The sequence below is a fragment of the Panulirus ornatus genome, chromosome 45 (genome assembly GCF_036320965.1).
Source record: "Panulirus ornatus isolate Po-2019 chromosome 45, ASM3632096v1, whole genome shotgun sequence".
Taxonomy (NCBI): domain Eukaryota; kingdom Metazoa; phylum Arthropoda; class Malacostraca; order Decapoda; family Palinuridae; genus Panulirus; species Panulirus ornatus.
Window position 1 is genome coordinate 8442978 of NC_092268.1, and position 15914 is coordinate 8458891.

General features: G+C 38.3%; 1 protein-coding gene across 1 annotated transcript; it reads right to left on the minus strand.

The window, feature by feature from the left end:
* Nucleotides 1-3266: 3266 nt before the first annotated feature.
* Nucleotides 3267-15015, minus strand: Wbp2 (WW domain binding protein 2). The gene is made up of 7 exons (XM_071688183.1): nt 14860-15015; nt 12471-12645; nt 11205-11364; nt 10783-10944; nt 10221-10322; nt 8497-8579; nt 3267-8290 (listed from the first exon to the last, which is right to left on the minus strand). The coding sequence occupies exons 1-7, from the start codon at nt 14913-14915 to the stop codon at nt 8243-8245; spliced, it is 786 nt and encodes a 261-aa protein (XP_071544284.1). The 5' UTR covers nt 14916-15015; the 3' UTR covers nt 3267-8242.
* Nucleotides 15016-15914: the final 899 nt, after the last annotated feature.

A 15914-nucleotide genomic window follows, 5' to 3' on the forward strand; every position in this document is an offset into this window, starting at 1 on the left:
TCCACATCCAGGCCCCACAAAACTTTCCATGGTTTACCCCAGATGTTTCACATGCTCTGGTTCAATCCATTGATAGCACATCGACCCTGGTATACAACATCATTCCAATTCACTCTATTCCTTGCACACCTTTCACCCTCCTGCATGTTCAGGTCCCGATCACTCAAAATCTTTTTCACTCCATCTTTCCACCTCTAATTTGGTCTCCCACTTCTCCTCGTCCCCTCCACTTCTGACACATATATCCTCTTGGTCAATCTTTCCTCACTCATTCTCTCCATGTGACCAAACCATTTCAAAATACCCTCTTCTGCTCTCTCAACCACACTTTTTACTACCACACATCTCTCTTACCCTTTCATTACTTACTCGATCAAAGCACTCACACCACACATTGTCCTCAAACATCACATTTCCAGCACATCCACCCTCCTCCGCACAACTCTGTCTATAGCCCACGCCTTGCAACCATATAACACTGTTGGAACCACTATTCCTAAAAACATACCCATTTTTGCTTTCCAAAGTAACGTTCTCAACTTCCACACATTTTTCAACGCTCCCAGAACTTTCGCCCCCTCCCCCACCCTATGATTCACTTCTGCTTCCATCCGTTGCCAAATCCACTCCCAGATATCTAAAACACTACTTCCTCCAGTTTTTCTCCATTCAAACTTACCTCCCAATTGACTTGTCCCTCAACCCTGCTGTACTTAATAACCTTGCTCTTATTCACATTTACTCTCAGCTTCCTTCTTTCACACTCTTTACCAAACTCAGTCACCAGCTTCTGCAGTTTCTCACAGAAATCAGCAGACAACAACTGACTCACTTCCCAAGTTCTCATGTCCACAACAGACTGCATACTTGCCCCTCTTTCCAAAACTCTTGCATTCACCTCCCTAACAACCCCATCCATAAACAAATTAAACAACCATGGAGACATCACGCACCCCTTCCGCAAACCAACATTCACCGAGAACCAATCGCCTTCCTCTCATCCTGCTCGTACACATGCCTTACATCCTCGATAAAAACTTTTCACTGCTTCTAACAACTTGCCTCTCACACCATATATTCTTAATACCTTCCACAGAGCAACTCTATCAAATGCCTTCTCCAGATCCATAAATGCTACATACAAATCCATTTGCTTTTCTAAGTATTTCTCACATACATTCTTCAAAGCAAACACCTGATCCACACATCCTCTACCAATTCTGAGACCACACTGCTCTTCCCCAATCTGATGCTCTGTTCATGCCTTCACCCTCTCAATCAATACCCTCCTATATAATTTTCCAGGAATACTCAACAAACTTATACCTCTATAATTTGAGCACTCACTCTTATAACCTTTGCCTTTGTACAATGGCACTATGCAAACATTCCGCCAGTCCTCAGGTACCTTCCCACGAGTCATACATACAACAAATATCCTTACCAACCAGTCAACAATACAGTCACCCCCCTTTTTAATAAATTCCACTGCAATACCATCCAAACCTGCTGCCTTGCTGGTTTTCATCTTCCGCAAAGCTTTTACTACCTCTTGTCTGTATATAATATATATATATATATATATATATACATGTGTATGTGGGTGGGTTGGGCCATTCTTTTGTCTGTTTTCTTGTGCTACCTCGCTAACACGGGAAACGGTGCTTAAGTATAATAAATAATACAACCTAAATTTTTAAGTTACTGTGTTTAACTTCCTTAGATCCCATACACCTATGAGTGGAAAGTACCTAAAACTGTGGAGGGAACAAGGAGAATCGGGAGACCAAATTGAAGGTGGAAGGATGGAGTGAAGATGATTTTGAGTGGTCAGGGCTTGAACATACAGGGGCGCAAGAGGCGCGCAAAGAATAGAGCGAAATGGAATGATGTGGTCAACTTGCTGTCAATGGACTGAACCAGGGCATGTGAAACATCTGGGGTAAACCACGGAAAGGTCTGTGGGGCCTGGATGTGGATAGGGAGCTGTGGTTTCGGTGTGTGCATTACACAAAACGGTTAGAAACTGAGTGGGAACAAATGTGGCCTTTTCTGTCTGTTTTCCTGATGCTACCTCGCTGAAGCAGGGGTAGTGATACTGTTTCCTGTAGGGTGGGGTAGCACAAGGAATGGATGAAGGCAAGCAAGCATGAGTATGTACATGTGTATATGTTGACATGTATATGTACGGGAGTTTACGTATATATGAATGGATGGGCCATTCTTTGTTTCCTGGCGCTACCTCACTGACATGGGAAACAGCAATCATGTATAATAAAATACATAAATATATCATGTTAATGGGACTATCTATTTCTCTGATGCTTATTCCCAACTGGAACTCCCTAAAAGGGATGACCATACCGAGTCTTCATAACTAGTGACTCCATTAGCTACTTCTTAAGCCTTTAGTGCCTCACCCTTAACAGGCAACTGGCAGAAGGCAACTCGAGCACAGTGTTTCCAGAAGCTCCCACCTGATGTTTCTTATGACTGCTTCTACCTAATGTTCCTAAATACTCTGCCTAAATATTCCAACCAACTACTTTTATCTAAAGCTCCTTCCATTTTGCCAAAAGGCATGGGCAACACGTAGTGCTCACAGCAGGAAAATCTAAAAGTTACAAAAAATGAGGTGTGAGTTGTGTTGTAAATGTGTGACAGAGAGATTGTGCTGGCTCACTATGCAGCTGTCACTAACCTTCCTGATTCCTAGGCAAGTAGAGCTGGTAATGTACTTCCCTAATCGCTGGCTACATACCACCTACATCACCTCATCAAATACTTTAAAAATTCTATTTCTCTTATTTTGTACTTATCCTGACCTATATAAACACTAGTCTCGCATAACTGTATGACAGTTGAAATGACAACCATTTCATGCAAGCTTCATGCACATTTAATACTTTATAGTTATTTACATTCGCCACAGCTTTCAGTATGGTTCTACATTTCTCCTACCGTGCAAGATTCTACTCTCACTCTCAGTTTTCCCATTAACATTTCATGAATTTCATTCTTAAATATTCATACTCACCCAAAACTCTCAATTTCTTCCCATTCAAAGTGTAATACATTAATATCCCATCTCTTTCAAAACCGAAATCTTACCTCCATTTACTTTTAATTACAATACAATATTAATAATAATATTTACTCTTACCTTGCTTCACTTTGTACATCATAAACCCCTCAAACATCAAATTAAATAAACACTAGATCTAGCCTCTTGATCTGAATCCCTAGGAAAATGGAAAAAGAACAGGTAGCGTTACAGGACATTTACCGAATATATTTATATATGTATATATCAATCACAAAATATATGAATTTCAATTGTAACAAAAAGGTTGTATTACAATACCTACCAAACAAACATTGGGACAATAAATATTTAGTACAATCACAATTCTTTTTGGTTTGTCATACGCAACTTTATGGGATACTCCTCTCCATTTAGTATCAAGTCTCTGCTAAATATCAACCAAGTGTAAAACACTGCTACAGAATATCATCATAATGCAAAAAACTTTAAACTACTTGTTCACTAGACAATACATAAAGAGATGGAATTTAAGAAGACCTCGAAGAAATTACAAATTCATTTGGACTCCCAGTGCCATCTTGTAAGTCATTTGAAAACAATAAAGCAATCTGCAACACTTAAAAAAAAAAAAAAAAATCAGTGATCAGAAGTTATTTCCATGCCACAGATGATGATGGACATAATGGGTCAGATCTAACATCCCAAAATTAACGCAACAGTAACAATGACACCTTTAAGTTGGTCCAAAGCTGTGAACAAATGTTTTTGGTGTCCAACTTTTACAAATGTTTAAACTATCCATTACAGTTCAATATGGCCTACTTTACAATAATTTTTAAGTTATGGTACTTTGTTTACTGCCTATAATAACAAAGAACATGTAATTTTTTTTTTGCTCAAAAAACTATATAAATTAACCCTCATCTGAGCAGATTGGATGACGCCAGAATCCCCTCCTCATTTAGTTAAATTTTGTAGTGCTTAACACATAATAAACGAGTCTCTGTGGTTTTGTTCCATTCTTTTCAAATTGACCATGAATGCCAGAAAGAGAATTCAAAGGAAATACAAAGAAAGGTTAAACCATTTCTGGAGAATATTATGTTATTTATACTACAAAGCAGATATCATTAATAAGGCCAAATATTATAGAACAATTTTCAAAAGTATTCACTGCAAGTTATGTATGAGGGTGAATTTCAAGTTTTCTCGTACTGCTTGATGTAAATAATAAAAAGACTCTAAACAGTCTATTAAATATAATTTCTACCTTTTAGAAAGGGGTCTGGCCAACCCTTCCTGTTCAAATTATGCTGAAATGGCCCTTGTGTGAATGATGGACATGAGTAAAATAGGCAACAAACAATGCTGAAGTACAATAACATGAATACTGAAACAGAATAATACATGCTCCATTAACTTCCATAAAAATCTCTCAGAAAAAACATATCGTATGAGTGAAATACAACCATGACCAAGAGTCTCCTCAAAACAGCTACATAATGACTACAAAACCTACAGCACAGTGACGTGCCATCTATCAAATCACAGTCCAACATACCCAAGGCCTTACTTGAAATGTGGCCATCTGTCCTTACGTATAGCACAATAAAATAATACCACTGAATTCTCACAGAACTAATGAAATATTTCACACGTGTGTTTCATCCAATAATTACTTTTGGTGTAAGGAATGTAAAAATGTAGAAAATAAAAAAAAAAGGTGCATGGCTCGAGATTGTAATGCCATTATCTAAACACTATTCAAGACTTAATATAATAACTGAATCTTTATGCTCTATATCCAGGACTGGACACAATACTTCCTATGTATGTACATATGTTATACATGTTCTAATATACTGTATTTGCAATATGCCATTTTTTCAAATAAAAATTCTCTGCAAATATTTTCCTTGCATTCATTTCATGAAGGACCACTTGTTGTAGCTTGGAATAATACCTATGGATTACTCCTGACCCTATCATCACATCTTTTCTTCTATTTTGGTGTTGATTTACCACAGAAATGTGCCCTAACATTTAACAATTTCTTCTCAAAGGTATTAAGGGTCATCTCAGCTGCTATATAAATTATTTGAAAACATACTCTGGGTTCTAATGTTGTACGTTGGCTTCCTGTTCGGCAATCAAAATCGACTTCATTTCTGCTGACTAAATATTGCCACACTCTGGGTAATCATTATTTGGCCACGACTCAAACCCAAAAACTCGTGTTAAACCTAAGGTATATGATTCACAACGCTAGACAACCTTTTAAATAACGTAAACGTTATTACATACCTGTTAGCTGTTTCTTTCCCTTGCAAGTTAGTGCTAGCACAAAGGACTAAACCTTCCACGGAATTCCTCTCAACTCCATCTGTTTCAACTTTTAGAAATTAAAGATACAGGAGAGAAGCAAATCCTATCCCAGTTGTGTTCTACAGTACACAGGAGATACACAGAAACCCCCCCCCCTCTCTTTACTATTCTTTATATTCTTTAATATTCTGATGTGTTTTGTAAGAAATTACTAACACGTGAAAAATCATGTGGGCACTCTAACAGCATCTGTTAATGTTTTCATATGATTACTCCTATGCCCCACTATCCAGCGATTCTCTTATCTAGTGTTATGAAAAATAACATAAATATGGAAAGTTTCAAAAACTGCACAAGCAACTGTGGGTGATCACTCACCACAGTGATCACTTGCTACTAAACAACAGTGTCCACTAAGTTATACGCAGAATACAGTAATAATTTTCCAATGATAGGGAGTCCATGTCAGAGAGAGAACAAAAATAGTAACCTACAACACTAATTGTAAACATCCAATTCCATGAATGAAGCTAGTAAGCAAAGTTGGTGGAAGTGGGAGAGCATGACATAGATGCGAGGTGGGCAGCTGCACTGATGGGGTAACCACCACATCTCATCCTTCCCTGCCACTAATAATGATGATACAACCTGAATTATTACGGTAATTCATTAAGCATAATGCTGTAAAAATTGATCTTTTCTTTCACAACAAGCATAAAAAAAAAACTTTTTTCCTGGAAACATCACTCCCACAAAAAGACTGAACTTTTGTAACGACACATTCTCACTAAAATGGAAACAAAACTTTTTTCCTGGAAACATCACTCCCGCAAAAAGACTGAACTTTTGTAACGACACATTCTCACTAAAATGGAAACCATCACATCAACAGCTCACAAAAACTAAGGCACAAAAAGTAAACAAGCAATCCCACAAGTAAGGCTGGAAGGGGAAGCTGAAGTGATGTGGCAGCAGTAAACACCATAACTGACTCATTCCTCTCCTATCCCTCCACCTATCTACTTCTCTGTCACGTATTCCCATTAGCCATTACTGTGTAAATCTCCTTCCTGCTATAATTATTCATTCAGTATAAGCAAAATGCTTCCTATATCTTTAGTGGCCACCACTCTTCTGATAGAAATACAAGTAAGAGAAGTGGGCGCACCTTCACCAAATAAAATCTGAATGGCTGCTGCCAAATTTAGTAAATCTAACAGATTCAACAATAAATATTTTGGTTGATCTCATGAAATCCACAATTTCCCTGAATATTTCACAAATTAGCCTCCCCACACACTAACTATAACTTGCCATCACAACCACCTGTACGTCCTCGACTAGTGAATGCTCATCAGCTTTTGTACTGATTTCATACAGCACACTTACATATTATATTTACATTTATCATTATTTTTCTAGCACTAGGGGCAGTTTGCTTTTTATAAATATCAAGAATAGAGATAAATACAAGTCTGGCATCAGATGGCAAAGGTGCAATGAGATTCATGATATCATACATTACTGTCTCGTACATTATTGCACCAGATAACATTTATACTATTTTCTTCAAAATTAAATAAAATTTCCTGTGCTGAGTGTTTTATTTAACAATAATCAATAAAGGATCTGAATTGCACTGTATGCATCTCTACACTGTATTTACATTTTTCCACGAAAACTGGGTCGAGATATCTACCCCTGGAATAGAACAACCCATTTATCCTACTGAATCCTACGTTAAAATGGGATTCACTATCTAATGATTCTACAAAGCAGTGTTTTCCAGAACACATCTTCATTGTTATATAGGGACTAGGCAGTACTGATTGCAAATGAAATGTTACCATTTTAGTTTTCTGTTCTCTCGACTGATATAAATGCATTAAGAAATTGAACTCTTAAGATGTTACCGGACTCCCTCTTTCATGATGTTACACTGCGAGTGAAAAGTCATCTTTGCCAAAGTTGTATTGCTGGGAGTACAGTCTCGTCAAGAAACTTCCCATTGCAAAGGAATCTACATTTGCCTTGGGCTGCAGGAATATTTAGAAAGGTCCTGAATAACACGAGGACTCTCATACAAATTGGTCCTGAGGTAATTATAAATAAAAATAAATGAACTCTTCTAATACCATCACAACTGCTAATTTGTCACTAATTACAACCTCGTTCCACGGACTGCCAAACCTCCTAATGACTTTTTACATCTAACTTTGCTTGCAACAATTACATTCATTTCCCATTTCCCAGGATCAGGAAATATATATCTAATACACCCCAAACAACCCCCTCCCCAGAAAGAAACCAACTTCTTCACAACAATGAACCATTAGCCACTATCATAATTTAAAAATCTATGCATCCAGAAATCACCATTCTTGTTTACAGCATCAACTTCTTATCAACTAACTGCTGAATGCAGGGACTTCAAATATGTGAATTCACACAAATACTGATGTTCTATGCCGTGCTTAACCTATGAAAATAATATTGCTTTGAAAGAAAAAGTAAGCTATGAAAATCATTGTCTAGATAACCCTTTCTCTTACAGAAAAAATTAAAACATCAAAAACATCTCTTCCAACATTTCACTCATTTTTCTTGACCAAGTTCTAAACAAAATGCAGTGAAGGTGTTTATGCTGATTCTGGTGTCTCTGATGAGAGAGAAACAATAATTGATAAGCGTTCATAATACTTTAAGCACGTGAGCACACCAGAAGACTGGAAGGTGTGATTTATCCCAAACTTAAAAAAAATTAGAATGGAATAAAAAACGAAAAGGCACTGGATAACTTGCAATAATAAAAAACTTTCAGCAATGAATGCATCAAGACCTAAAGAAGCATGATGAAGAATGTGTTCCACTTCACTGGGATTTCTTAGTGGCGGCATCATATGAAGGAGGAGACTCACTCTGTGAGGGAAATATACAGAGTTACAACCTGAATTACACTACATTTCACTCTTGCCATTAACGAAACATATTCACCAAGCTGTTGACATTCAGCCACTGACAACTAATATCCTGTTGCTTCCTGATCCACTAATAAAAGGAAATCCAATCAAATAAAGATATCAAAGACACGTAAATCTTACCTCGCATACTTAGTAAATACTTACGTATGCTGGTGGGGGAACGTAGGCATACTGTGGGTTGTTAGGGTCATAGTAAGCACTCTGAGCTGCCTCTTGGGCCTTTGCATCTGAAACAAAAGTACATTGTGAAAATAAAAACTAAACGGTTTATGAAACAAAGAAAATTATTAAGTCTAAGAACTTGGTTTCTCCCTTACAAACATACGGTCTAAAACCCTTACTGTACAGCCTCAAAAGAAAAACAAAATAAAACTTCAACAGTTATGGAGACTTGCCATGGCTACCCACTTAATAGAGTTTCTAAAGGGAATGGGCATCAGAGAGACAGAAATAAACTAAAACACCATAACCTAGTAGGCTCGAGCCCAATCAGTGTACCCTGGGATGGAAACTCCCATGGGACGGAAACTCTCAAAGTAGTTTGAGCTTGGTTACAAGCTCTCAGCTCACTACATCTGTCACAGCCATGGTTTTTTACCATAAAGAATTGGGCACCCATTTGCCTTCCAAAGAGAGGAAGAGGTGCAGTAAAGGGAGGGCTACATACCACCTGCCCATGCTGAAGATCGAACTTGGCCCATTGGATTTTAGTCAATAATATTAATCAATTACTTTTTCCACTTGCTTGAGGGGCCATTTTTTTTATATTCTTAACCAACTCCTTGCTACACTTAAAAGGGATTTTCTTTTCCCAGAGAAAAGACAACCTTAGGAACACCTACAAAGTTGCCTGAATCTGAGGATTTGGCTGGGTGTAATACCCGGAGAGGCCTTGACATATTCAGGCATCTTTCGAGGGAGAGGATATTAACCCCTGAAACCGAGTCCCTATCCCAACCATTTTCTCATTTCAAAGGAAAAAACTGCATTATGAGTCTTGGCTGGGACTGTCTACCAACTGATATCAGGGCTGCCAACTAACTGGTATACAGCACATCTCTTACGGGTAAGGTGACGACAAAGTGCAACTACCAAGGGAGGCACAACTGAAATAATCCTCATACAAAAAGCTAAACAATTAGCTCTGAGTCTTGCTGAGTAGAAAGCTAAGCCAGGAGGTAGCAAAGTTCTTCAAAGATGATGAAAACAAGCTGAATCTATCTATAGCTTTGACAATGTTCCCTCCAGGAACTCTTATCAAGGGGATGGCCACAACAAAAATCTCCACTAATCACTGTCCTCACATGCTTTAACTAAGAAACAAAAAGAATAAAACGACCTCTTAACAATACAAAAGTTCTGTATGTGCAAGGCTGTGAGGGCAGATGAGACTAGATAGAGATCTGCCACCTCTGAAGGCCAGAAATGAAGGTCACACTGAACACCCTCCACTTATGAAAGCACAAACAATGGTCAACAAGTCTGTACTATCTCAGTATAAATAAGCGAGTGCTGAGGGTTAGTTGCCGAGAGGAGTCTGATGCACTGTACCGCTAATGACGTCATAGCCCTGGGCAGGTCATAAGGCCTTTATAAACCAACATTATCTGAATCGCATATACCATGGCGGTTGAAAAGGGGAAATGCTGGTAAATGAATCCTACTGAGAAGATAAAATGGAGTCATAAACCATAGGTGCTTTCTTCTAAATTCATATTAGGTTCTATCTGGAGTATGAAAAATACAATACAAGGATGAATGAAGATGTAAATTACAAGAGGAATTGTTTAATATGGAAAACACTATGCTACTAAACTACATATCTGTACAGCAAGGACACTTATAAGTTGAAAAGGCAAACTACTGACCTGCTGCAGAAAAACCAGAGCCACCTGTGGCATTGGCGTAACCACCATAACCACCTATCCCAGGGTATGGAGGTGGAGCTTCGTAAGTAAACACGCCATCCGCTGAAAAAATAAAGGATATTTCAGTGACACCATAAAAAAAAGACAAGTTTACATCAACACTAATCAATGGAACTTTGAAAAAGAAAACAATTCCTCACCTACATTCTGATACCCCTTCCTTCATACAAGGTCTTCTACTTATGCAAGAAAAAGAAATATAAATCTGAAAAACTGTTCTCCCTTCAAATGAAAGTCCAAGAAAACATTAATTGACAACTAGCCAATACAAGATAGCTCCTACACTAATGTTTTACTAGGGAAACATCATAACAGTCCAAACACATTTTCTCCATATGCTACAAACACTGATGTAATACAGAAGGCTGTATTACATCATTACCCTACACGTGAATGTAAGAGAATCAAATACTGCAATAAAAATAATTCTTAAGGAGCAATAAAGGTCTGGAATGCTGTATCCAAATCTAAACTTTTAGTACTCATATAGAAAATAACACACCTGGTGGGCGGTCAGGGAAGGTGCCGACTGGAGGTACCCAGCCATAAAAACCACTGGCAGGAGGAGCATAAGCTGGGGGTGGAGCGTGAGCCCACATTGTCGTCACCGGAGGAGTGTATGGTGGTGGCGCATCACGATAGGTGCTGTCCATGTTGCGTGTTGCTACAATAATCATTTACCCATTGAACAATAGTTTTCAGTTCGATGGTGAATAGTACAAAAATCTGTGCAATTCTAAGTTAAAAAATGAGTTTCATAATTCAGCAACATTATGGAAAAATATGAGGGGCAACATAGTGAAATCAAAATACAATGAAACTGGGATATGAAAATATATCTGGAGGATTCTGAATCTTCCTGAACACTTTCATGAATGGAAACAGACAACTAAAACCTGTCGGCTTCTCCACTGAATCACTCACCCAATGATGCCACTTTGAGCATAGCCTGGCCAAATTCAATAGCTCCTCCATGTTTAAATGTCAGCTTGAACTTGGCTTGTCCAGTCCATCCACCATTTGGCTGAGCAGTGACTGTCCCTTTGATGAAGTTCGCTCCAAACACAGGCTGTTCTAGTTCAACCTGTAGGGTGGAAAAAATGCATGGAGCACAAAATTGAACAATATACAGGATGCCTCAAATGTACACAAAAGCAGAATTCACCATACACCTTTAGATTATCTGTACAAAATGTTTATCATGAACTGGAATACAATTTGGACATCTGAGCCAAAAGGTGAAGAGCAAGTTTTCTCTCTGTATATGAATCTGAACATATGAGGAACTCTGTGCATCAACCTTGGGAATCTTCTTTCTTTTATTTCACACACACTTGAGTACAATCGAAGGGCTAATGCCTCACTACTTTCAGTATACTTCCTCAGTCAAATTTCTTGATATTGGTGCTGGATCCAAGATGCTCTTACCTACAGAGATAGCTTAAAATATCACTTGCATTTGGAGATTGGCTTGATCAACATTAAAAACCAATATGTGTGTGTGAGTTCATCAGTTATGGAAACTTTTGCCGTTGCTACCCCCTTGAGAGAGTTCCTGAATGGAACTCTTGTCAGAGATGTATAGAGATAGATAAGTAGATAGTAAAAATTCGTAAAGGTTGTGTCACACCTTACCACACTTATCAAGTTCTGACCTCTAGCAGGAGTAAAGCAGGGTTAAAAGATTGGGTAAGGGTTAGGGATGTGTATAAGGCATTTCGGTGACTGACGTAACTAATCCATACTAGGGAATCAATCAGTGACTGACGTAACTAATCTACCCTAGGGAATTTATCAGTAATTGATGTAACTAATCCACTTAAGGGACAATTCCTTACTAGAAGCTAAATACAAATGCTACTCGACAAGGCAATGCCGGGATTTGCTGATTGTAAGTGTACAATCCAGATGGATGAAAACAAGAATAAAACTATGAGTACTTTGGGCAAAAAATGCAAAAATGCGGAGCATTAAAAATCAAAACAAACCGAGACAAGAAGTGAAACATTAGGCTAATGAAAACAGGGATAAAGGCTTAACATGGTTATACAAATGTAAATTTACACCTGTAAATCATTGACGTGAATACTGACAAATGAGTGCAGCAATTCAATGACTAACACACTGAGATAACTTAGAATCACTGTTTTACAAGCAAAATTGCTCAACTAATACAAAGGACAATATTACCTCTTTGAGAGAGAAAAACGGTGCGGCAAATGATTGAAGGCGGTCCTTGCCATCCTTATTGTTAAAGATGACCCGATGTGAAGTCAAGTAGAGGCGACCCGCCTTACTTCCTTTCATCTCAGGTGGCAGTGAACCACCAAACTCCATGGTCACGTGATCGCAAAACAAGATGATGCTAAAAATGAAAATGTACGTATTATGAGTTATAGATTCAGACTCCCGTATACCAAGTAGTTCACATGCAAGTCTGTGGTTACCTTCTATCAAATATGAAGTAACTCTAAAAAGCCAAAGGTCTTGTCTTAATAACAAATTTATAGGTATGGAGTTTGTGTTGAATTTAAACGAGAAAATTTCAAACTAGCATAATGTCAAAACATGTATACCATCAATACATAAACATACCACTCTTTACTTTCATACTTGATCGTTGTTTCTTGCGTTAGCCTGAAGCAGACGAAGAACCACCACATTCACTCACATCCATTCTCTGTCATAAGTAATGCACCAAAACCACAGCTCCCTATCCACAAACAAGCCCCACAGACCTTTCCACAGTTTACCCTGGACATTTCACATACCCTAGTTCAGATAATTCTAAAATCAATTAAATTTTGGACATGAAAAAATTCACAATAATGATTTTCACCCACTCTGTGTCATCATAATCAAGGTGGGTGTCGCATGGTGCAAGCCACTTACTTAATTCCATGCCCATGGTAAAATCTACTGGCTAGCCGGAGATGGCAAAATTCAAAGGACAAGTCATTGCAGTTTCTCGGAGGCCTCTAGAACGTAGATCTACAGTCTAGTCCCAGCCAATGTGACCATTTTCATATAACACGCTTCACCATGTAGGAGGATGCACTGAACACCTACAACTATAAACCATGCAAATGGCTCCAAACATCTACAAACAGATGACAAAATGAACGGCCACGTAATCCCCAGCAGGTCTAATTTAACACAGGCATATTTCTGTAGTCATTTTAACCACTAAGTGATTCCTTAAAAGTTCTCTAACTTTATATGAAATATCTCCATAACTTCTTTCATATACTGCCTAATCACTACTTACTACTACTTTAGTTAATATCTGCATATAATATAATGATCTGCAACTGTTTTCGTATCCCCTAAACGCTATAACAGGACCGCAGAACAAAACCACTCAATATCCAAAAAGTAGAGAAGAGCAAAACTAGACTTTAACCTTATTAAGGTGGCGGAACTAAACTGGACAACTAACTTCCATACCATCTTTTCACAAGAGTCATGACTCCGGCGAAATACTGACTGGAGCTATGGATCTCATCTTCATCAAATGATTCGATGGCGAGAAACAAATCTTTAAAACTATCACACAGATGCATTTGGCATAAACCTTATGGGTTCCAATAAGCAGCAAAATCCAAAAGGAATGCATTATGGTCAGCAAAATACATCAGAAATAATATAGGGGAAACAGTCAACTGATATCTATGTTTACATTCACGGTTTATTCTCTGTGTTTATATTCTCAGTTAAATCATTATCCGTATTTACTTTCAAGATACCGTTTTGCGAACTCCATTCGAATGATGCAAGGCATTAAATCCCACTGCGTAATGGTAAGCACTAAATAACCTAACCTAAACCTGCATATATAAGCATTAAAAACCCCAGTCTACAATAGCAGATATAGGTGCCATAAATCACTGGGTCTCGTGCAGTATTTCTGGTGTATTTCCCCCGAACCTTAATGCAATCCTCTGAGACTAGGGTGGGCTTGGTTATCATCAGGGATCCCAACCCTAGTCCTAAGGTGTGAACGACGAAGACGACAACAGATGGTGGGGCAACAGACGACAACGGGAGACGCAATGGTCGTTGTCCTTAACTATGGAACTATCGAACAACTCTTAATGACCATGAGTCATTCTCCCGCTTGAAAATAGTCTTAATCTCTTCACAATCTTGCAAAATGGATGTCATTTACATTCATGGCGGGACGACATCTGTTGGGAGCCTCAATCATACTCAGGACTAATTACCAACAGTAATTAACTCCAAATACGAAGGTAATTACTTACCCCCCCTCCCCCCTCCCCTAGCGATTGTCTCATTAATCATTCCTCTAAACCCGGCGCCAGCGATCTCCAAGCCAACATCCTCCATAACCTCTTTCAAGTCCCTTCCATCCACACCCTCAAACCCCAGTGTAAATAATTTTAAGTTATTAAATAACCTTAACAATTTTCCTCTTATCAATATCCCAGTCGTGGACACGCCTACCCCAATCACCCACCCATGGCGGCATGATTCTCCCTCTAATTCCCTCCAGAACCTCCCCGAGGACTTGTAGTTTGTTATACATTAGACAAGAAGGATGTAGGAGTGTCTGACTCACCATTCTCCCGCGTAGATAAGGACGCCCTTGCCCGCGTGCGACGTGTTGACCGACATGATGGCTTCTGCCTCGACCCCGACAGCCGCCCATGACCCTCGCCAGAATTCAGGAATTTCTGCACAAACGACATATTTTCGTAACGTTGCAAAAAATCAGTCGTCCATATTATTTAAATTTATTTGTTTTATGACTCTCTAGTTTATTGTGGATTTTTTTTCCGAGGTATTATGTATATACGAGGAGCCATAGTGACGTATTTCTAGATCAGTCTATATTTCAGTCGACATTACAAGAGTGGCTGTAACTTGATTGATACAGTATCTTTTAATATTTTATCGAAAAAATGGAGATTTATTAATTTTTTTCGCCGTTTTTATCGAGTATAAAATCTAAAATTAGTAATCCCATTCTCCTCAATACAAGGTGTGTGGTGGGCCTCTGATAATGTTATTCGTTCGAACTCCTTCACACAATTGGAAAACAGACTCCTAAACTACCTTTAATTTGCAACAATCACCAATTCAAAGCTATTACCAATGAAGAGATGATATCTATTCTATGTCTGTGAGTAAAACTGTACCTAAATCTATATAAAGATTATATTTAAGGGCAATTATGACTTTGCCATGTAATGTCTCCATCCGAACACATTATGTCAGCTGACTTTGACGTCAGAGACACTTCCGCTGAACAAAAGAGTAACAATCTATTGCGTCATATAAAAGTATTTTATATCCCAGCTGAATCATGAAAATAAAGACATATCATTATAAAGTATACTCGGGTATGCACGTCGGGGTATACCAAAATGCATAGATCCATCTAAAACAGACTAAAAATAACATTCTTCAACCCCCGGTGGAAAATACGGGTGGATATGGTTTATATTCTATAAATTTCTAATTAAACTTAAATCAGCGCCATTCCCCCAGTTTCTATTAATTTGATACCAGGACTGTTTCATATCAGGTTAATGATGTTTATTGAACAGTCTAGTAACGCCGGCTTCTCGTATATTCCATTTCTCCAGTTCTTGGATGCATCTTCTTCCATTA